Raw genomic sequence first — 24,507 nt, forward strand, 5'->3', positions numbered from 1 at the left:
AAAGACCGATAAAATGATATGATATTAACATATAAGAGCATACAAATGATTGAATGAAATTCATCAGTCTCGTTTGAGCTTTTTCCTTAAATCCTAAAGGAATGCGCCGGGAAGTAAAACGACGCCGCTTTAATGAAGCCGTCGTCAACATGCTCTTCCCGCAACCACTGTCGCCTCCACAACTACAAGTATCACTACTCTCTCTCTCTCTCTCTCTCTCATTGTTATTTTGCCATGTCTTTGTCCACAATAAGCATTCTAATTATACGAAACTTGAACAGCCAAACGAGGAGGAAAAAGAACCGGTGAACGTACTCCGGGAAGACTTTGATGCGGATCTTATTCCAGGTTTCTGTATCTGATTTATTTTTATTCAATATTATTCATAATTGGTGATTTCACTGTTGAATAAAACTCAGACGATTTGGAAGAAACCGGATACTCTACAAGCGATGATAATGGTGATGGTGAACCAGTGCGACCTCAGCAGCTGACGAGGGCTCAGAGGAAGAGGCTTCGCAAGAAGAAGCTTAAGGAGGATGCCTGCCGCCGCGGAAAAATTATTGGGCCGTTGTTACCTTCGACGAGCGATGATGTCGGCGACCCTGGCGGTGGAGACGGCGATGTCGTAGAAAAAGAACCTCCAGCCGTTCGACATAGTGCCGCTGAGAACAAACTCGACGCTACAACCAATAAGTCAGGTGAAGAAGATCCCCACACGTATGCACACACAACTCACCCACACATGGGACACCCGACAGTACGGTAAGCACTCAAAAGAGTGGTGAACCGGGTTCCATGTTGGTATTATTTCCTAACAACGGCAGTCGATTCCAGTCCTCATTCGCTTCATTAGTAACAAACAGACCCATTAGTCTATTCCAAATTTCCAATGTATGTTTTAAATAAGCATGGTATGGCCAGATCATAGTGGATCGATTGATAGCACTGAGTAGAGAAACCTTGTTTTGTTATATGTATTTGTGCAGGAGAGAAGGCTGCTGGTGTTAACCAGAAGAAACTGAAGCAAAGAAGGATGGCCAAAAGACTGGCTAAGGAAGGACTGAAGTCATCGTCTAGTGTGGAGAATTGCTGATAAAAAATGATAATCCTTGTGCTAAAAGGATGGGATTTCCGATTTCCACCTGAAATCGCTTTGCTGTGATGAAATTTGCATCGAGTCAAGTCATAGAGCAGAAGAAAAGGAGTTGCGTGAGACACTGCCAAATTAAGAATATTTCTTTAAAACGTAATTCGTGTAACATTTCTCTAAAAAACAAAAAAGTTGATGCAAGACTATAATTCACCGTAACATTCTATAAAATAGAATTTCATTCCATGTAATTGAGCGGAGCCGAGCCAATCTTTCTGCTCAAAATAATCGAACTCAAGTTTGAGTTCAAGACTTTTATTTATTCTTTGTTTGAGTTCGACTCGGTAAGCTAAATTGTTTATTTAGCTCAATCTCGGCTCAAATTGTTTACTTATTTTTATTTTTTAAATAAGATTTAGTAATTAATAAATTAAATAGATAAAAAAAAATAAAAAATCTAGTATTGATTTATACAACTAATAAGTAGAACTTCTATTAAATTATAAGATTTTAAAAATTTATAAATATTTAATATTAAATAGTTGATATTTATCTATAATAACAATATATTATATATTTATATAAATTATTAATACATACATATAATATGATAGCATATATATATATATATATATATATATTACATATATGGTTTCTACAAACTATTATATGAAATTATTAAATCTTATTAACTAATTATTGTAAATATAACTATGAAATATATTCAATATATAGACATAAGTAATTAGATTACATATTATATATTTAATTATAAAAGTGTTATACTTATATTATTAGTTAATACATATATGAATGAGTATATATTTATCAATATATATACTTGTATATATTTATCAATATATGAACGAGTCTTAATCGAGTTGAGCTAACGAGTCGACTTGAGCATAAACGAGTGGGCCTTAACGAACTTTAGTCTAGTCGAGTCGAGTTGAGTTTTGTCAAATATGTGTTATTTACTAATCGAGCGGGTATCTGTTTTCACAGGCGAGCTTTTTTTTTACGAGTTGAGTTTAATTCGAGTTTAATTGGGTGAGTATCGAGCGAGCTATCGAACAAACTGGTTCATTTACAGCCCTAATCAATACAATGTTTTTCCTTCAATACATTATTGACAAAAGAATAAGGACCTTTATTCAATCCAAATTTTTTTCATCCTCCAATGTTAGCCCCCCATCTTCCCTAACTGCTGAGTTATTGTGTTTCCATCCCTATGAATAAATTGAATTTTCCATGAAGACCAGCTATGAATGAACCTCTTGATATCCACTATCATTTAGCCATAGTTAGTCTAGTTTTCTTCCCCTTTGTTTATGTCCCGTATTAAGGATTGTGCATCACCTTAACAAATAGCATTGGAGAATCCCATATCCCTGGAAGTTTCACAAAGCAATAGATTCAGCAATATTTGGATGGTTAACATATTTCTGGAAGCACAAAGAGACAATAGAATATCACATTTTTAATCTCTAATAATAACTCCAATGCCCATCCTTCTTTTTTCCTTATCAAGAGCTGTATCACAGTTCACTTTCACAAAATTTTACTCAGGCTTCTACCATCTTACCATACTTTTATATCCCTTGTCTTTTGTTCAGATTTATTTAGGTTATGTGCTTCTTGATATTCTTCCAATCCATTCCTTGTTGTCTGCACCACCTCTTGAGGACTATCAAATTTATTTTAAAAAAATAAATGAATTTCTTCTAATCCATAGTCTGCTCATTGTCACTACTACCCATTCAATCTCTATTTGATGCAATCTATCAATCATCCTCTCCCACAGCTTTAGAAAATCAACTTCCCATGTAGACCATTTTTTAATAAGACTATTATTTACATTTTACATCTCAAACATCATTTGCAGTAGGGCAGCCCATAACACATGCATCATAATTTCATCTTCTCTTTGAAAGATTTGCCATGTAGGATTATCTATCACCCTCCTCTGAAACAGATATTTTCTATTGGGTGATAAATTGTTTCCTGCTTTTCATAGAAAGTTCTTAACCACTGCAGTAGACTTGCCAGCAGTAGTTAGAATGATAATCGTGGATGAGCTACTGTTTAAATTTGTAGAAAAACAAGGTTTTAAAGACTTTATGGCCGTAGGTGAGCCTAGATTTTCAATCCCCTCTCGCATTATTATTATGCAAGATTGTATGAAGATGTGCATGTTAGAAAAAGAAAAGTTAAAGAACATGTTCATGGCATCCGATTATAAGATTTGCATCACTATTGACACGTGGACATCAATTCAAGATCTTAACTATATGTGCATAACATCCAATTTTATTGATGATGATTGAATCTTACATAAGAGAATTATAGATTTTAACAAAGTTCCTAATCACAAAGAGATAACAATAGGAAGAGATTAAGTAATCCATACTTGGATAGGGCATAAAGAAGATATTTACAATCACAATCAATAATGCATCCTCTAATACTACGGTCATTCGATTATTTGAGGAAAATTTTCAAGCTTAGGGACTATATGGTATTAGACAATGACCTTATGCATATAAGATGTAGTGCATATATTTTGAATCTTATTGTCCAGGATGGATTGAAAGAAATTGATAAATCAATTGTGAATATTCAAAATGAAGTAAAATATGTGAAGTCTTCCCTGCAATACTTAATAAGTTCAAGTCATGCGCAGAGAAAAAAAATATTTTGGGTGGTGGGTTTCTTTCTCTTGATGATCCCACTAGGTGGAACTAAACATATCTAATGTTGAGTGCAGCTTTCAAATATTATGCAACATTTGAGGTGCTGCAAGATGAAGACAATGAGTTTGGCCCATATTTACGTGAGATTGGACAAGGAATACTAACTTTACATGATTGGGAAACCGTCAAGATTTTTGTACGATTTTTTAAGCTTTTTTATGGCATGACCTTGCAGATTTCAGGCTCAGTTTATGCAACTTCAAATTTGTTCATTAAAGAAATATTTACAATCTATAACCATTTGAACAAAATTTCTATGAATGACAATGATATGTTGAAAGTCATGTCGGATAGAATGTTGTTGAAATATGACAAGTATTGGGGGGATTTTGAGAAATTGAACAAAATGTTGTTTATTGCATCTATGCTTGATCTGCACTCCAAGTTGGAAGTTTTGGAGTTTTGGTTTACAAATATTATTAGCTATGAGCGAGTGTCTGAACTTGTTACAAGGTTAAGGCGGATGATTGAGCGGATGTATAAACAACATTCAAAATTTAATGTAAGTTCAAATAGGGACCAATCAAATGTTGGTGAGACATAAAACAACACTTCTTATGATAATGAGGATGATCTATTCAATATGTATCATCAATATCAAGTATCAAAAGTTGTGGTAGAACCTAAATCAGAATTGGATAAGTATTTCATGATAAGTGTTGAAGGATTGACACCCGACTTTAATATTCTAATATGGTGGAAGGTGAACTCAAGTAGATATCCGATTCTTGCCAATATAGCTCAAGATGTGTTGGCTTTTTCCATATCTACCGTTGCTTCTGAGTCAACATTAGCGTTGGAGGACGTGTTTTAGATTCAGTTCGTAGCTCATTGGCCCCGACAACAGTTGAATCTCTTATCTGCACATAAAAATGGTTGATGGATCCCTCCATTAATTATGACTCCCAAGATGTAATGGAAAATGCTGAAAGTTACAAGTTAGAAACCGATAAGATTCATGTTTAAAAATTATTTTCATATAGTCTTTTCAATTAATTATATGTTTAACATAATTTTTTTTTTCATGTAGAGATAACTTTGAAAAATATTTTGAATGAGGTCGATTAAAGATTACTTGAAATACTTTTGGACCAAAACTAGCTAATCCAACTTGATAAAACTATAGTTTCCATTACTTGTATTCACTATTTGGTTGCAAGTTGGCACTGGATATTGTTTTAAGAATCATAATCGCAGTGGTATTATTGGAGGTTCATCCAATTTCTTTTTTCCCAATAGTAATGTTGCCAAAATGGGGCTATGCTCGTATACCCATTCTAAATGGGTCATTCATATTGCAAAGGGAGAAAGTTATGTTCACTATTCATATATTCTAAGGAATATTTGCAACTAACATTCTCCTTACGAATGATGGGAAAATAAAGCTTCCATATTCTTGTAACTGTGTGAGTAATGGAAACATAACGTGTTGAAGAACTATATTGTGTCTATGCTAATCTCACCATTTCATTTTCCAGATATAACCAGGATATTGCTCTTTATGATGTAAACAGGCTATTGTTGGATTGTTCTTTTTTATGTAAACAGTTGTTAATTGCAAAGTAGTGTCAAATGCAATGGTCTTTGTTTTTCTTACCAAGTTTTTTTATTAGTATTTGGCTATGTTTTACTGTGAAGGATTAAATATGTAGGGACACACCATGTACTCTTGGAAAGTCGGATGGGCATAGTTCACAAAAGGATACGAATAAGCATGGAGTCTTGAAGTGGAGCTACTCATCACTTCCACCACTCACTAACTATTCTAAAAAATCGTGTAATTGACAAAAAATTTAGAGTCTAACAATAAGAAGAAATATAAAACCATCCGTTGAAAATATAATGAACCATAGGACATTCGTTACAATGTAAACTCCAATTACATTGAAATTTAGAAACAAACAAATTCTACAAATTAGTGCATGATCACAACCTCCTACACAAAATCACAAAAGAGCATTAGAACAGACCATTTCAATTTTTTTTATAGAATGATAATCAAAATTTTCTAGATTATTATTACCACAAAAACAAATCAAAACAAAACCAAAAAAAAGGTTGGGTCAGAATACCAGTTTCTTCTGACAAACTTTTCAAGACGGCTAATTGGTTAATCAGCCGAACGGCCAAATGGAATTTCACTGACTCAAGTTAGGTCGGGTCGGGTCGAAAGTGTGGTTTTCAGGTCGGCCGGAGGAACAGTCCTAGTTCTAATGGGGTTCTAATTGTATCATTAAATAATCCTTCTAGAGTATAGGTCATGTGCCTTGAGTCTTTTATTGGAGCGTTACAGACTTTCTACTGTTGCAATGTCAATTTTGGTTGTTGTTCTTCCAGATTTCCAGTACCACCACCCTCAAGCCTATTGTAATCCTCTTGTTTTTCAGTGTATAGAATTTCCAAATTTTGTTCTTTTATGGTTTCACATTCATTGTTCATATGTCTCTTTATTATATAGTTTGGAAATGAATTGTCTATATTTTGTTTATAACATCTATTCACATATTGTGCTTTTTGTTTGGCTACATTGTTTAGTAATTATAGGTTTGTTGAAGGGGGGTTTTTCCCCCAATTGATCAAGCTAAGTTTTTGCTTGTAGGCTACAGGTCAATTTACAATTACCTGTTTCTATCCTTAATTGTCTCCATCAATTTTAGAACACAGGAATTTCTGGCTCTCTTCACTGGCGATACTGGAGAAATCCAAGCAGAAGTGAGGGAACAAATTGACACAAAGGTGGCAGAGTGGAGGGACGAAGGGAAGGTAGAGATCATACTCGGTGTTCTCTTGATTGATGAGGTGCACATGCTCGATATTGAATGTTTTCTTTCCTAAATCGTGCTTTGGAGAATGAAATGGCTCTGATATTGGTTGTTGCTACCAACAGAGGGATTACAACAATCAGACATACAAACTACAAGTCCGCCTACTTATCATCGCAAGTCAACCTTACATAGAGGATGAAATCCATAAGATTTTAGACATCAGGTGCCAAGAGGAAGACGTGGAAATGTCTGAAGATGCAGAGTGTTTGTTGACAAAGATTGGGATAGAAACAACATTAATTAGATATGCCATTCATCTCATCATAGCTACGGCATTGGCTTCCCAGAAGCGGAAGGGAAAGATTGTGGAGATGGAAGACATTAACCGAATTTATCATCTATTTTTTGATGTAAAGAGATCAACCCAGTACTTGATAGAATTTCAGAACCAATACATCAATGAAACTGGGGATGGTGATGAAGCTGATGCAAATACAATGGTCACTAAAGTTATCTTGATCACTTGAAATTTGAGGGGTTTCTCATCCACCCAGTTTGGATTAACAGCAGTTTGGTAGTTTTCAACTTGCAGGGTGAATAGGTTAATCTTTTGCATGCTGTATCTACAACATCTTTATAAAACCGACTATGGTTGGATGCAAGATTGGCCACTGGGTGGCCGATATTAGTATGTCTGAGCATATGAAAAAAAATATTCATATATCTGAGCATAATATATCAGTATGTCGACCCAAATGTAAAATACTAGGATTTGGATATTTGCCTTTGGATTTATACTCGAATATTTCCTAATATCTTGACTCAGATGAGCAGTAACATGTTTGTACTTTGGAGGGCCTGTTGAGCTTTTAGGTAGATACTCTGGGGCGCATGAGGGATAAATAGATTTACAGGAAGGAAAATGATAAAGTTACCAGTAAATAACGATTTGTATACAATTGTGTAATAAAATAATATTATTTTAAATTTGATTTTGATTTTTAATTTTGATTTGATGTGTTTAAATATAATAAAAAAATATTATTATATTTAAAATTATCTATAAGTTGTGAATTAATTATTAACCTATGACTACCCAAAAATTTTGAACACAAAATATTATTCGTGTCCCGAAGCACCCGTCATGAACTTCAAGCTAAAGCCTTCAATACTACATGACTGCAAACTTTTCAACAAAGACTCATGATCATCGTAAATGTTAGCTAGGTAGGTAGCTGCATCAATCAATCTCGCAGCCACTGCCGCCCACTTGTAATTTCTACGTACAAACACAAAATTCACGCCTTATTTAGACCAATGACCATTAATATGATCATATAGCACGCTATTTATGTTGAATTTTCCTCCTCCTTGCGTATTGCATGCGAAAAAATCACGCACAATATAAATCAGATAAGAAATATTAGTAGTCAAAGAGCTGCCTGCTTTCATACCCGAAAACAACAGAGCTTAATTCCGTGCTTGCTAGCAAGAGCTCATAATTCTCCTTCAATCATGCACTGATTTGAGGTTAAACTTACACTATTTACCATAGAAATTTAAAATATTAAATAATAATTACATGTTACGTCTATTCCTTAATTTTAAAATAAATATTTATCTTCTTTGAAATTACATCACAATTCTAATAAATATAATTCAGTTTATTTAATTTCTTATAATTGGTAACATGATATATTTAAAAGTAGTACTACTACTGAATCATATCATTTACTACTCTCATACATTATGTGCGGCAAATCGGAAAAATGCATAAATTAAGAAAATACCCCTTTATGAAAGAGCTAGCTAGCAGCCAAGCAACATATATATTTATATATATAATCTTTCTTACTATTTTGTAGCACAAATTAAATATCTCCATTGGATAATTAATGTAGGCTCAACATAATGTCTCCTAATCCCATCCCCAACACATTCTAATAAAAACTTGGTCGGTTTGATTTCAATCAGCCGCTGGGTAATCAAAGGGCAACGGCGAGAGGGAGGAATCCAGTCTATCCCAGTGCATGAAACCAAATTTACGAAGCACCTGATTGTCGGCGAAATTCAAAGCCCTTCGCATCCCATCCCAGCATGACCCGCCAGCATACATCTGATTGTGGTCCCCGCTGCATGGCTGACATCCCGTGAAGTGCGTTATGAACGGCCTTCTCCAGCTCCCTCTCCCGTTCCCCGCTTCTTTCAGATAACACCGCGCCCTATACGCACCGTATTGCTCGCTCTCTATCTCTGCGTGTCTCCTCCTCAATGTACCCTCCTCTCTCTCCATCTCCCTGTACCTCCCCGTTATGTTATCCATCGTCCCTATTATCTCGTGCCAGTATCCCTCGAAATAGTATTCTCCCTCCAAATATACCTTCTCCCCCCATTTCTCTTTCTCTTTGTACAGCAAGTAAATCAGGCCCGTCTGATCGTCCGACTCTGGAAACAGCTTGTCCTTGAACGTCGATCTCAGTATTTGGCCCCACTTCTTGTATTCCGGTGTCTGCGGACCCATGCTCGCCCACACCTCCATGAGGTCCATCGACCACTGACAGTTCCTGATCAGGAACACACCGGCGTTCAGCCCCGTCCAGCTCTTGTCGTCGTAAATCAAGTGGGCCCAGCCGTGCACGACGAGGTTGTGATCCTTGTACCGCTCCAGTGGCAGCTTGAACTCCATGTCCGTGAACAATGCGTCCGAGTCCACCCACCAGATCCACTCCGCCTCCGGATGGGCCACCATTGCGGCCCGAACCACCGGCAGCTTGGCCCAATACGAGCCCATCTTCGGGTGCAGCAACGCATTGTTGTAGAAGACATCGCACCCGTGGATCCGGCAGTAGTCCACCTTGTTCTTGAAGAACCTCAGCAGCAGATGATCTCCGATAGGGTTCTTGCACGGCGACGGCTGCGATCCACTCACCAAGAGAACGCGGTCCCGTGCTCCGGCGGCAAACGACGGGTGCTGCTTCAGCCATTCTTTTCGCTTCTCGTCCCAGTTCTCCAACGGTTTCCCAATCGAATAACTCAGCTCCGGTTCGTCGTAGAAGGTCGTCTCGGCCGAGTCCTCCCCGCAATTCAGCCAGTCTGCGCCACTCGCGGACTTGGATTGAGAGTCGCCTAAGGGCCCAAGGCTAGGAGAAGGGTCGGTGGTAGGAGTGAGGAAGGACCAGAGGCTCCATACCACCAAAAGAGCGAAGAATGCTCCGCCGATAAAGAGTAGACTGTCGCTGAGACAGAAAGAGGATTTGTTGCGTGGGACGGAGGGTTTAGCCATGGGAGAGGTGGTGTGAAGGCGTGGGTGGTCAGGCGACACCATCAAAAGGATTGAGCTTTGAAAGGAGGTTTTAAATTTTGGTTTGTGCTGTCACTCTCTGCATCTGACACGATCGTCGTGACTGTGATTTTTTTCTTCTTTTTTTTTGCGTCAATCTGTTGTCGTTTGGCTTGAATTTAGGAGAGAGAGAGGGTTCAACACTTGGTTTTATTTTTACTACGGGCAAGGTGAGTGAAGGAACGAGTAATAAGCTTCCAAAAATGGCGTCCCGAGATTGAGGTGTGAGAGAGAGTGACAGCAGAATGTGTGGTGCAAGGTTAAGGTTTAAGGAGTGTGTCGGTTTGGTAGCGCCGGATTTGCTAGAATGCGCGACCGTTTGGACGGGATAAGGCGTGAAGTACGGTAACGGAGGGCCCCCAAGCCTTCAACAATTAAAAAAACACGTAAATATGTTTGTAGCGTTGACAGGTGGAAACTTACCGACACCCTGTCTTGTCAGTGCTGCAAGTAACGGGCTTCACGTGAATGCTGTGCATTCTAAACAGAAAAGAAGATTATTGTTGGATTATTAATGGAGAGTAGTCTTCGAATAGATAAAAAAAAAAAAAAGGGGGGTTACAATATCTAACTGGGCTACAATTTTTTTGTCTTGAAAATGGATCTTGTATCAATGTATGGACACGGTGGTGGGTGTGGGTCAACTGGGATGTTTGTCACAGTTTATTTATTTAAATAATAATGCAATGAAAATGACAGACTTACTGTACATTTACTGTATCCTTATTTTATAATGGAACAAAGAAGGATGAAATAGATATATAATTTCTTTATAATTAGTCAATTTCTTTTTTACCGAAATCGAGTTTTGAATTTTATATAATTATTATTTGTTTAAAATAAAATAATTGTAAAAGGGATTATAAAAAAAAATTATGTTTGTAATATTACTCGTGCAAAAAAAAAAAAGTCTTTGTCCATCACCATGGATGAAGCACAATCCTCGTCACATTTATATGCATATAAACATGCGTGTGAGCAAGCACTTTAATACATAGATGCAACTATTTTCTATATATATATATATATAGATGGCATATCGAAAAGTAAAAGTGAGAGCTTTACCAAAATATAGGTTGCGTTTGGATGTTGAAGTGAGTTGAGTTGAGTTGAGTTGAGATAATAAAATATTGTTAGAATATTATTTATTATTATTATTATTATTATTTTGAGATTGGAAAAAGTTGAATTGTTTATTATATTTTGTGTTGAAATTTGAAAAAGTTGTAATGATAAGTTGAGATAAGTTGAGAGAAGTTGTGATTCCAAACGAAGATAGTCACTCAATTCACTAACAATTATCGAGTTGAGTGCCTTGTTTGTGTGAAAGTGAAAGTCCTTGATGCCTTCACCCGAAGCAGTCTCATTCGAAGTCAGAAAGCCATTATTTCCTACTATTTAACAAGTTGATCTATGTTATATACTTTTTTATTTAGTGTTTTTGCCTAAAGATGATGTAACAAAAGGCGCGCATGGTGGGCAGCCAGCACTCAGCATAACATATAAATTAACTTTTTAAGCCACTTTATTTATGCATTATGGTTGGGCATTTAAGCCAGTCGGGGGTTACAAATCGGAGGGGCTGCCTCCTTAAGTGTAATGTGTGGATTCTTTGCACTACAAGAAATGAAAATCCTTCTCTCTGTAAATGTGTCTCTCTAATCCTTACATCTTTACGTTGTGAAAAATGTGAGCATTATTTTGATTTTATCAAGGATCACACTCTACCATCTATAAGATAATCTTAAATGAATAATAATGATGAGAAGTTCTATGAAACAACCGCACTTGATTTGACTTTGTTGCTCGAGATAAACACTTCCACTTATATTCTGATCTAAGATTTTTTTATCAGATGACGATTTTTGAAATTAAAAGAGATAAATAGTATTAGGTTAATAAAAAATGTTACATAATCTATTTCAATATGTTTATTTTTTCTAAGAAATCATTTTTAAACAAAAGCTTTTAAACATCTTCGTCAATATTAGAGCACATCAGAATCTCCATGATTCTAGCACATCCCACTAGTTTTGCCCTCAATATTTGATTTCCTTGTATAGCAATTATTTGATCTTCTTTCCATGTAAAGCATCACTCATACATAGATATATATTTTGTAAACATTTTCAATGAATAATACAGTGATTTATTCAGCAAAACTATTGCTTAACATGGTATCAGGCCAAAACAGGTCCTGACTTACCCCTTCCCCTGCCCTTGCCGATGGCTTCTCCAATAGACCCTTCTCCAGATCCTCCTCCACCTTCTTCCCCATATCTCCTCCACCCCTCTGATTCTCTTAGCCTTGTTCTTGTTTCCAATCTCCTCACCGGTGACAATTTTCCCAAATGGCAACGTGCTATTCGCCGTGCACTCAATGCTAAACACAAGCTCTCTTTTGTCGATGGCACTCTCAACGCCCCAGCTAAAACATCCCCTGATTATGTCCAATGGAGCCGAACCAAAGATATGGTCCTAACTTGACTTCTCGACACAATCACCCCTTCCTTAGCCAATTCCTTGGACTATCACGATGATCCTTGAGATGTTTGGCTTGATCTCGAATCTCATTTTAGCCATGGAAATAATGCTCATCTCTTCCATCTTAAAAGAGAAATCTCCACCTTCATCAAAACCAACTTTCCATACCCGACTACTACAACAATATTAAATAACTCTGGGATGAGTTGGGAAATCTCCAACCCCTCGTCGATGACAGTACCTTGGAAAAAAGGTCCGAAAATGAACGTGTCTTTTAATTTCTTCTTGGCCTCAATGATTCATACGCTGCTCTTCGGTCCCAAATCCTTGCCACCTACTCTCTTCCATCTCTGAACAAAATTTTATCTATCCTATTTCAAGAGGAACAACAAAGGCTCCTTCAAGTGTCCCGCCTCCACCCAGAAAATCTTGCCCTTGCTGCTCGGAGTTTTTCCCATGCACGACCACCTCTCAAATGCACCGAATGCGGTAAGGATGGTCACCTGCAAAACCGTTGTTGGCGTGTTATCGGCTATCCCCATGGCCGTGAACCTCACAACAACCAGAGGCCATCTATGCTCGGGAAACCCCCTTCTGCCACCGTCCATCTCGCTGCTTCTTCCTCTAGCTCGGTTCCAGCTGTTTCTTCCTCCAGCCCAGTTCTAGGACTCTCTTCCAAGACCTATCAACAACTCATGAATCTCTTACAAAATCCCTCACCCATGGCAAATTTTGTTGGTAACTCTTTCTCAAACCCTTCATTTTTCGATCCCCATACTAATTAGATAATCGACAATGGCGCTAGTGATCATATGAGCCACTGCCGATCATCATTTTTGAGTCTTCAACAGCTTCCTTTGAGCCGTGAGATTCGGCTACCCACGAGTGACATGATTCCCGTTGAAGGCGTTGGTACCAGTCAGCTCTCCGAAAATATCATCCTCTCCAATGTTCTTTATGTCCCTCTCTTTCATTATAATCTCATCTCTATCCCTCAACTCACTAGTAATTTACCATGTGTTGCCCTTTCCTCATCTTCTACATTTTTTTTTCAGGACCTTCATTTGAAGAGGCTAATTGGAGCGGGTGAAGCTTGCAATGGACTTTACGTATTTCGGCCACAAAAAGCCGCTGCCTTCTCTGTTCACACCCTTGACAATAAGACCCCATGGCATCAACGTCTAGGTCACCCTTCCAGTTTTGTTATTCCTAATATTTTTGATAGTCCATGTACTCTTTCTTATTGCGATGTTTATGTTTGTTCTAAACATACTCGCTTACATTTTCCAACTCATGCGACTAAAAGTACGATTCCTTTTAATCAACTTTATTGTTATATTTGGGGTGGATATTCTAATGCTTCTATTTGTGGCGCACATTATTTCTTGACTATTGTTGATGATTTTTGGTGCACCATCTGGATTTATTTAATGCATTTTAAATCAGAAACATTTAGTCATTTAATGCATTTTTTTGCCCATGTAAAAAATTAATTTAATTCAACTGTTAAACATATTCGCACCGACAATGGCCAATAATTTCTCTCTCAAAATCTACAAACATATTTCCATGATCACGACATCATTCATGAGCATACTTGTGTTAAAACTCCTCAACAAAATGGTATTGCGGAACGTAAACATCGACATCTCTCTACTGTCTCAAGCAGGCCTCCCGTAACTGGTTTTTTAAACTAATATTCTTACTACAGGTTTTGTTCAGTCTCAGGCAGACCATTCTCTTTTTACTTTGATCACTCCTACCAACCTCACCATTGTACTTGTTTATGTTGATGACATCTTAGTTGTCGGCAATGATCTTTCCTAGGTTACCTACTTCAAAACTATTATTTCCACTCACTTCAAAATCCAAGATCTTGGCCCTCTCAAATATTTCCTTGAACTTGAAGTTGCTCGATCTCCTTTCGGCATCTTCTCAATCAACGGAAATATGCCCTGAACATCCTTGCTAATGGCGGCCTTCTTGGTTCTCGTCCTGCTTCCTTTCCTATGGAACAAAACCTGAAGTTAAGCGACACTGATGTTGACCTTCTTCCTGATCCAGGCCCTTACCGACGATTAGTTGGAGGACTCGTTTATCTCACAATCACTAGACCCGATATTGTTTCTGCAGTGAACATTCTCAGCCAATTTATGCGTGCCCCCTACGTTCTGCACATGACCGTTGCCACACGTGTTCTTTGCTACATTAAAGGCACTCCAGGCCAATGCATATTTTTCTCTTCCTCCAATGATTTGCATGTTCGTGCTTATACTGATTCTGATTGGGCCAGTTGCCTCACCAACCGTCGCTCCACTACCGGTTTTTTTATCACACTTGGTTCTAGTCTCATTTATTGGCGTACTAAGAAACAGACTACAGTTGCTCGCTCCTCCCATGGTCGTCACTACATGTGAACTCATCTGGATTCAGCAAATACTTCATGATCTCAACATCTCTCACAAAGATCCCATGACTCTCTATTGTGACAATCAGTCTACCCTTTACATTGCTCAAAATCCAGTTTTTCACGAGTACACCAAATATATTGAAATTGATTGTCACATTGTTCGTGACAAACATCGTTCTGGTCTCTTCACCACCGCTCATCTTCCCTCATTTGAGCAGATTGTTGACATCTTCACCAAAGCCTTGGGTTCTGATCTCTTTCATCACTTATCTAGCAAGTTGGACATTACAGATCTTCATAGACCAACTTGAGGGAGAGTATTACAACACATCAGAATCTCCATGATTCTAGCACATCCCACCAGTTTTGCCACCCAATATTTGATTTCCTTGTATAGCAATTATTTGATCTTCTTTCTATGTAAAGCATCACTCGTACATAGATATATATTTTGTAAACATTTTCAAACAATAATACAGTGATTTATTGAGCAAAACTATTGCTTAACAGTCAATTTATACAAGATGCCAAGATCCATTGGTTGTAGCTGAAAGTAGCCGTATAGAAACAGTGTGGTCAAAAAATATATATGACAACCAATGCCAATTAATTATATGACTAGAAATGTAAGGTTGACAATAATAATAATAATAATAAAGAATTAGACAGTTCATTATCTTCTGGATATTGAGAATATTTTATTATTATTTATTAGTTTTTATTATTTTTTATAAAATATTTAAAAATATTTCACTGTCTAAATACAACCTAAGTTTAGACAACCTAAGAATGATATAAAAGATTTGGCATTCTCTGCTGCTTAAATTATGCAGAGCAATAAAACTGATTGGCACTGCCACTACTCTTTATATATCCGTATTTATGGATACCTTCTGTAATTATTAATTTCCAAAAGTTTTTGTGTGCAAATAAAAATTTAAAAGATAGTTTAGGCTTGGAGGGCCCAGCAGAAAGATGGGAAAAGATTACCCAGTGATTCGAAGACTGACAAGGGAGGTGGAATTATCAATGGAATTTTTCTTTTCCTTTTCTGGGTGGGGCCGTAAGGTGCTTGAAAAAAGCAACGAAGTTGAGTTGGGTCAAAAAGTAGGCAAATTTGTGTTAGACTGACAAGGGAGTGAGGAGGCAAGCAGCAGCAGCACCACACCACTGACCACACCAGCCAGCGGCAGCAACAAAATGATGCCTCCATCACACAAAAAGTATGATTTAAAAGTGGAAATCATCCTCAAATCATGCATTCTTTTAAGCATCCGATTTCATAGATACTAAAATACGTACTCATACCCAATAACCCTAAAAGAAAGAAAGTGGACAACCCACCCCCCAATACCCATCTAAATTTTATTGAATGCACATTAAACCACTTGGCCTAAAAAAGTACACAAACACCTAACTCGCATCAAATTCTTTCACCGCCATTTTTAATATTTTATAAATAGTAGGACGGATGATCAAACGGTTTAAATTTAAAGGATTCTTCTGCACTTGGTTCCAACACGTGTCCGCTGCATATATGGGAGGGAGGAGGGGGATTGCCATAGATAGGATAGCGTATAAACTCAAGTTAATGGCCTCATGATACACTAATTCCGCTCTAATTAGAATAAAGTTTATCAACCAGGGCCGGGGGGCCCCGATAGAAGTGATTACAGGATTTGGAAGAGTTCATTATAGGGAGCCTGAACCCATGTATATTGTGTTTTGTGAAAGAGACAAGAAAGGCTGGCCTTTTCATTTTCTTTTTGTTTTGTGATATTGTTAATACCGAACCGTTCTATCAGAAAGCTTTCATAGCTCAGTTGGTTAGAGCACCCGTTTAGTAAGCGGGAGGTCTTGAGTTCGACTCTCAATGAAAGCACAACTGTTAATAGTTTTGATGAATTCGGAAACATTGCCAACCCAACAAAATCGCACTGACAACAACAAGAGCACGGAATCATCGTTCATGAGCCATTGGCAAAAACCATAGTTTCGGATGCCAAATTTTATAATAGGTTTACATGATGATGATGAACATCCCTCAATTCCATTTTTATTTTGCTAAAAGTCACCCTATCAAATCCCACATTTGAGTCGATGCGCACATTTACAAAGTAATAATCTGCTTCGCCTATCCAACACGCCAATCTTCAAGTGCTTTCCTATTAACAACCTTGAAGATCGCGCCACCTGAGATAAACCAACCCTGCACGGTAATGAGTGTATGCTCCGGCAACCACTAGTACATGAAATAGTTGGTGGCTGTGGCCTGCAATGTCAAATTTCCCAGGCATCCATCGTTCAGGAATCCTTGTGGCATAAACAAGCGCTCCAAGCCCATAGAAAGCCCCCATCAGCAACTCGTATCCAAATGTGTGGAGAGCTTCGGGTTGGCCCCAGAACCAGATGAGCTTGTGCATGATTGGTGCTATCCCACTGAAGCCCATGGCAAAGAATAGACATGCACGGACGGTGCGGAACTGTGGGGTTTGAAAAACTGGAAGGAGAGAAAACAAAACTGTAGTAATTCCCAAGACAGTTATAAACCCAATGTAGAGGTTACAGAAGAAAGGGTTGCACATGAAGGAGTAGTAGACAGGAGGGTAGAAGGAGGTAGATATTAGGGCAGTAATTCCAGCATAATCAAGCCTGAGCATGATGTATGATAGGCGTTCAGAGGTGCAAGAGATAAGGTGGCAGGTGCTGCTCGCTAGCAAGCAAAACATTGCTCCACCCAAAAATGCAAAAAATGGCCACCGCGTAATTGGTCTCACCATCAGAGGTGCTAGAATGTTTGCCAATTCTTCCTTCACGCTACTCTGCTTTAATAAAAAAGAAGGATAGATTTTTTATGAGTAAAAACAAAGGATACATTAGTTAGTTACGTGTAGCTTTCGAAAGCAAGTCCATCAATGATATAAAATAACATAATGAAAGAAAAAAGCCAATCAATGATAATGAAAACAAATAACAGTATATGATTCAGAATGACTCATTTTACATGTGACATTAACTGCACAAAAAATCCATGTTTACAGGTATAATCTTCGTCTATGTAATATACTCTTAACCAAGAACCTGTTGTCCAACACATTTGTGTGAACTAGTGACAGTGATAATTAGTGTATCAGGCCATTTATAAAAAAGGGGGAAAAAAGTTTCAATAGCCGAATAAAACAAACAAAAAAAAAAAGCTGATTTAATGAAGACTTATAAACAGTTAGTGACAGCACTGTGAAAGAATCAACCACTTAAAGATATGAACTACCAGCATCAAATAGGTTCTATTGTAAATGTGAAGGCACGGAGCATAATTCTTTGTTCCATGATAGAATTACCCATAATAGAATCATGAGCATTTTTTTTGGTCAAGTAGAAATCATGAAAACCTATTATATGCATGATGGGCTCTCAAACTTCAGAGAATAAGGTGTGAGTAGGTAACTGTGTTTATCATAGACAAAATATACCATAACTGTTTTTTTCCTTACAAAAGGCTTAGATGTAATTTAAACTGAAGCACATTATGCCTTTGCTGGCATTGACAAACCTGCCTTCAAGTTCAAGCTACGGTTTGGTGAATATAGCTCCAGATAAAGAAATCAGGCCAAATGTTTTACACGACCTTTTTTTAGTAGTCTTTGGTGGATAAGCTTCAAACTATAAAAAAGTTAATACATTAATCCTCTTACTTTTTTATTTTTTTCTCCTATCAAAATCATGAGCATCACGAAACCTTTGAAAGGAAAGTCTCTGAAATACGGCCAAACCACATCCATCCACACAACAATAACTACAAGGTCAAGGAATTCTGCAGTGGCAATACTGCTGTAAAGCCATGAAGGCAGATTCTACTAAAAATAACTCTTGAGAAAGAAGCTGCCACAAAGCCAGACTTTAGTAAAAGAACTTAATGAAAAACATATGTAATTATCTAAATTAATTAAACCAATCATGCAAGTGACTGTGTTTGAGTGTTTAGGGAAAAACATTACCAAAACACAAACATCAGTATAGTTGCCACTGGAAAATCGCTCAGGCAAACAATTATATAGGAGGTCCCTAATATGCCAACTCGAGAGTGATGGAAGATAATCCATTGAAGGTAATGTAGTCTTTAACTCCTCCCTAAGCCTGTGCAGATCAGGCATGTTGGGCAAGGAGGGGAGGCATGTCATGAGTTCTGCATGCACTTTGTGAAGGTCGGCCTTTTTCAGCACATCATGAAAATGCTGTAGAGTGTGAAGATCCACAACCTTTGGAACCTTCATTGCAGTGTAAATGGTCAGGGAAAGGAAGAGGAAGAACCCGATCAAATGCCTGTACAAAATGCATGAGTTTAATGAAAAGAAACTTGGAGGGGGAGGGGATCCTTGTATCTTTCTGAACCGCAAATCAAGCAACAATCATATATCAACGTACACTAGTGAACATTTGTAAATTAGTAAATGTGTTATAGAAAGATTAGAAAGTAAAGCATTATACAGCCTAAACAAATTTAGTACCACAGTCAACCCACTGCATCTGCCCAATTGTTAAGCATTTTTAAATTTAACACCATGTTTTTTCTTGGTAAATGCGGTATGTACTCATGCACCAAAGGGATACCCTAACAAAATCATACAGTCAATCACAATTAGCACTTCTGTTATTTTATAGATAAATACAACTCACCAACCCACAAGATTGAACCCAAGACCTCCTCTAAGCTTGTTTATGAGGTGAGGAAATGCAACTTAGTCCCATTGATAGCCTTTCAGCTTTTCATATTCTCTCTTCTATCGTCTTATATGTCATTTTGATAACTTCTATAACCATCAACTTACCAACTAACCAAAAATATCAATAAACCCATATTAGGCAAGAATGTTTTGGGTTCTACAAATAACCTTGGATCTGGTTGACTGTCTTGACTAAATCACATTCAACTACAACTGAAGTAAAACATCTTATCTGTTCTAAGATTGTCATTGATACCTTAAGTCTTTATAACTTTGGGAACAATGTCTGTCAGTAAGCATATTTATTCCATTTGTTTTCCTTTCAACGTTTTCCTTTAAAGAAATTGATGGTCTTCTTCCCAGCAACTCTCATTTCCAAACAAAAGATCATGCACACAACTAAAATACTTCTTTCCCCACATGTCAAACTAAAATGCTTCTATTAAAATTAAAATATGATGAATCCATGAAACTCTTTTCAAGATGAGGAAACGGTGAACTTACGTCCAAACATTCAGTGTCTCGTTGTGAATGGAAAAGATGCTAAGCAGGGCCTGCTTCAATGGCCACTCGGACCGGTAATGGCCAACAACGAATTCATTGTCCCTCAAATAACCAGGCAAAGAGTGGTACTCAACTAGCTGGTTCTCTTTCCCTTCCTTTGAAGAACGTGTCTGATGATTCTCCAATGCTTCAGAAGATAACTTTATATCCTCACCGCTTTGATGAGCGTCGTCCATCCTTTGATCAACCTAGCAGAAAAAACTAAATAAAACAACCAAAGAACGGAACAATGCTCTGTTTGGTCGCCGAGAAAATGGTGGGAAATAAAGGAGAGAAAGAAAACCCAATATTCTAAAGGTTTTAATTTTCATCACGTAAAGCTCCAGCTCAGCATGTTACAGCAGACCCGGTTGGCATTAATTACAAGTTTTCGTTCTTTTCAAATAAAAGCAACGGAAAATTAAACCGGTAAAAAGATTTCGTTTTGGTCTATTTTTTACTAGACAAACAATGGATAAGCAAAGAAAGAAAATCGAAGAAAAACAACCAGAGGGCACCTGAAATTGGAGAACCAGCAGCTGAGAAAGAAAGAAGCCCCAGAAGACGATTCTTCGGGTGCTCCTTTATATAACAAATACAATAAGAATTCCAGGCGGAGATTCAGGTACAGATGATCATTGAAATCAGAATTGGAAAGCAAATGGTGACAAAGTGCGCGGCTTGGTCGATAATACTTGGCGGTTGGAAATTCCCACGGGAGTTATGAACAGAAGAGATTCTTCAATCAGATGCGGAGATGCCAAGGCATGATCCTTCGAGCGTCGACAAGTATTTATACGAGTAATGGCCGCACAACACATTTCCCACTGGTAAAATAAGGATATTTTTATAAAATGATCTTAATTTTATAAGATTTTTTATAAAAATATTATTATATAAAATATTATGAAAAATGACGTGTTTATCATTTTTCAATTTATATACACGTGCAGGTGACGTTTTCCTAAAAGAATTCGGAGTTTTTGGACCATTACATTTGTGGACCCCATCTACTGTGTTAATTTGGTACTGTTCTTGTCCATCAATTTTGGAAGCTAATTGTGGAGTCGGTTACTGATTAGGAGCGTTGGATCAAATATCCAACGGTTGGAGTTTATGTAATGGGCGTTAAGATCGGTCGTTAAGAGATTAAAGAAGATTTGCTCGGACCCATATTCAAAGTTATAGATGTCAATTCATCTTAATTTATTATTATAATTTTTTTAAATTTTAACATAAAATATAATAAATAATTTAATTTTTTTAAATTTTAAAATAATAATAATATTAAAAAATAATATTTTAATAATATTTTATCATTTCAATTCAATTTAACTCACTTCAACATCTAAGTACACTCCTTTTAAGTTTTGAAAGCCTTTCTGATGCAAATAAATGTGATGTTCTTATTTTTGGAGCTTTTGGATTTTTTTTGGTTGGTGGTGTCCCTAGGCATATATCATAAATGGGGGTAGTTGAATCAATGATATGAATAAATTATATATATAAATTATATTCTAAAATAATAGTTTATATATAACTATATATGTATATAAATTATAAATAGTCTGCTCTGAACTGAGGGATTTCAAAAATAAATCTACAGTTTGAAGAAATGAAAAAAAAATGTAAAGGCCGAAATATGTATATCGGTTGAAATTCGATATATCAGCCAGTACATATCGATATATCGGTCGATACAAACTGATACAGGTCGATACGATCGAAATTTTGGTCGGTACGAAACAATATACCTGCTTGTATTGGCTACCTCGCCGGTACGGTATATTTTGACCGTACCAACCGATACGAAATGGATTTTAAAACACAAAGTTGGATGGGAAGAAAACATCATGGACGATGAGTGAGTCGGTTGAGGTTATTAGCTCACAACTAGCTTTGGAAATTAAAGTCTAGTTTGAGTAATAGTATATGAGAATATCTCACTATTGTTTTTTATTTTATTATTATTTATTTATTTATTTATTATTATTATTTTTTTTTTATTACTATTTATAAAATTTTTAAAAATATCTCACTATCCAAACACAAGAAGTGTATAGTATAAAATCATTTTTCAATTATGTCTTACCGATAAGCTCAAAGACTGATTTTTTTCTTTGTCTTTTTCCTTCTTATTGATAGTTTAAAACTATCCCAAGTGGAGTACAAAACTGATCTCTTGGGCTCTTCAAAACTAACAAAATTTTGTTATTTTGCATTTCAATTGAAGGTAGCATTTTTAGATGGGGAAAGTAAGAGGGTAGTAATTCATTCGAGGCTTTTCTACTACTTGCTTTCGGGCCTTTGTCCATATGTGGCCTGGACTGATCGCACAACTGGGTTACTGGACAAAGCCCATATCGTTATTATTCATTCATTGCTACATAAAAAATAATTAAAAAAATAAAAAAAACTCTATTGGAACTTGTATCGAATCCAACTCACTCATTGCTACAAATTGAACATAAATTTCCAAGAATTTTAACTATTCTCTTTAGCCATTCAAATCCACTATAAAAATCAATTTCGATCAGGAATTATACATTTTTTTATTTGCAAAGACTATTAAAAAACGATGTCTTTTTTAAAAGTTTGTATTTTTTGTGAAAGATATAACAATATGGTTCAAATATTGACTTCAAAACAAAAACACAAACCAAATACAAAGTATTACAAATCTGAACAGTTATGATAGATTTATTATACGACAATTTCAACTCCCCATTGTAGAAGTTAAGAGACAGATCACACAAACCTCAATTTGGACTAAACCATGGAAATCTCTAGGGGTAATAAAACTAGATAAAATAGGCTTATCATATATATCTTCGTTGCAAATAATAAGTTTGTGGGTATTAATGTTTTTATACTTTTAGTCAAGCTGTAACCTTTAAGTGATATTTGTTATTATAGTTAGGAAAAATATTTGCATCAGCCCCACACCAGCACACACTCAACCTATTGAGTGTAAAAAAAAAAAAAAAAAAAGTGATGTGAAGTGTGTGCTGGTGTGGGGCTGATGCATAGCATTTACCTTATAGTTATCATCCGCCACAAGTGAAGTATTTATTTATATATTTATAAAAGAAAAATCAATAGATGGTGGACACGGGCATTCTTTGCTAATAATGATTCTATCATTTATGGAATCAAGATCCATCCTATCATTTAAAAGATAAATATACGACGTGACTCATAAAAACATTAATTAAAACAGATAAACGCATGAAGTGCATTTTACAACCTTTATTAAATAATTAATGTCGGTTGAAAGATTTAGGACATGTTTGGGGGGTGGAATGAGACACAAAATTCTCATCTCATCATTACGCATTTTTCAAATCCCCATACAAAATATAATAAACAATTCAACTTTTTCAAATCTCAAAACAATAATAATACTAAAACATAATATTTTAAACACTAAAACAAAACACAAAATTCTCATCTCACCCCCCAAACCTACCCTTAGACTATGTTTAGATTTTGAGGTGATCTCAAATAATCTGTAAATAATAATTAAAAAGTAATGAATAGTTGTAAAAAAAAAAAGAAAAATTTTATTCATCAACCTCACACACCACACTTTTTATTTATTTATTTAAATTTTTGTTGGTTTAATTCTTCTTAAACTAATTGAATTATTTTACTCATCATCCATATACTACATATTTTATAAGATGAAAAAAAAATGTAGTGTGTGGTGGTGTATTAGGATGATGAGTAGTAAAACTCATAAAAAAAATAGTTTATGAATAGTAGTAAAATAGTATGAGATGATCTCACTAATCAAACGTAGCCTTATGCTTTGTTTTCAATACCGGTGGATAGTAGCCCAGGTCCATATGATTTTGGATCCAGTTTTTTCGTCATTATTGGACCTTGGTGAAGAATGATTTGCTGGAGGCTGTGTGATAATTTTTCTTGGGTTTTTCTCTTCCCAGGTATTATATATCTTCATTTATTGTGTTAATTCCAAAGGTTCCGAACCATTCTTCCTTTGAAAATTTAGACCAATATGCCTATGCTCAGTGGTTTATAAGATTTGTTCTAAGCTGCTGGTTGGAAGATTGATGCCAAATTTGAGTAGATTTATTTCTATGGAGCAAGGTGTGTTCTTGTCTAGAAGAAGTATTTTTGAAAACATAAGCATTACTCAAGAGTTGGTGAATGATATTAACAAGTCGGTTAGAGGTGAAAATATTATGATAAAGATAGACATGGCCAAGGCATATGATACTGTTGATTGGGACTTTCTTTTCCAAGTCTTGAGTGCATTTGGTTTTCGACTGAGGTTTGCAATCTTATTAAACAATGTGTCACTACACTTTGGTATTTGGTTGTTATGAATGGTACAGCTAAAGGTTTTTTTAAGGGTGGATGGGGTCTTCG

General features: G+C 36.3%; 4 protein-coding genes and 1 non-coding gene across 8 annotated transcripts; 3 read left to right on the forward strand and 2 right to left on the reverse strand.

Moving 5' to 3' along the window:
- Positions 1-40: 40 nt before the first annotated feature.
- LOC108985641 lies at positions 41-1,487 on the forward strand. 2 transcript variants are annotated; one of them, XM_018958010.2, is made up of 4 exons: positions 41-188; positions 282-348; positions 420-701; positions 990-1,487. In XM_018958010.2, the coding sequence occupies exons 1-4, from the start codon at positions 102-104 to the stop codon at positions 1,094-1,096; spliced, it is 543 nt and encodes a 180-aa protein (XP_018813555.1). In that variant the 5' UTR covers positions 41-101; the 3' UTR covers positions 1,097-1,487. The 2 variants fall into 2 exon arrangements, with proteins under 2 accessions (XP_018813555.1, XP_018813557.1); XM_018958012.2 differs by having other exon boundaries at positions 432-701; positions 990-1,433.
- Positions 1,488-6,155: 4,668 nt separating this feature from the next.
- On the forward strand, positions 6,156-7,138 carry LOC108985640 (ruvB-like helicase 2). Its single transcript, XM_018958009.1, has 3 exons — positions 6,156-6,213; positions 6,446-6,645; positions 6,734-7,138. Exons 1-3 carry the CDS (start codon positions 6,156-6,158, stop codon positions 7,136-7,138), a joined length of 663 nt encoding a protein of 220 aa, XP_018813554.1.
- Positions 7,139-8,406: 1,268 nt separating this feature from the next.
- Positions 8,407-10,385, reverse strand: LOC108985644 (putative glycosyltransferase 7). The gene has a single exon (XM_018958015.2). The coding sequence runs from the start codon at positions 9,934-9,936 to the stop codon at positions 8,578-8,580; it is 1,359 nt and encodes a 452-aa protein (XP_018813560.1). The 5' UTR covers positions 9,937-10,385; the 3' UTR covers positions 8,407-8,577.
- Positions 10,386-16,653: 6,268 nt separating this feature from the next.
- On the forward strand, positions 16,654-16,727 carry TRNAT-AGU. Its single transcript has one exon. It is a non-coding gene; the product is annotated as a tRNA-Thr (tRNA).
- Positions 16,728-16,783: 56 nt separating this feature from the next.
- LOC108985649 (heptahelical transmembrane protein 4-like) lies at positions 16,784-20,951 on the reverse strand. Of its 3 annotated transcripts, none has more exons than XM_018958018.2 (4): positions 20,631-20,951; positions 20,074-20,321; positions 18,844-19,168; positions 16,784-17,667 (listed from the first exon to the last, which is right to left on the reverse strand). In XM_018958018.2, exons 2-4 carry the CDS (start codon positions 20,307-20,309, stop codon positions 17,014-17,016), a joined length of 1,215 nt encoding a protein of 404 aa, XP_018813563.1. In that variant the 5' UTR covers positions 20,310-20,321; positions 20,631-20,951; the 3' UTR covers positions 16,784-17,013. The 3 variants fall into 3 exon arrangements, with proteins under 3 accessions (XP_018813563.1, XP_018813562.1, XP_018813564.1); XM_018958017.2 differs by having other exon boundaries at positions 16,784-17,670; positions 20,631-20,930; XM_018958019.2 differs by lacking the exon at positions 20,631-20,951 and having other exon boundaries at positions 16,784-17,670; positions 18,844-19,113; positions 20,074-20,159.
- Positions 20,952-24,507: the final 3,556 nt, after the last annotated feature.

The sequence above is a fragment of the Juglans regia genome, chromosome 7, assembly GCF_001411555.2.
Source record: "Juglans regia cultivar Chandler chromosome 7, Walnut 2.0, whole genome shotgun sequence".
NCBI lineage: Eukaryota > Viridiplantae > Streptophyta > Magnoliopsida > Fagales > Juglandaceae > Juglans > Juglans regia.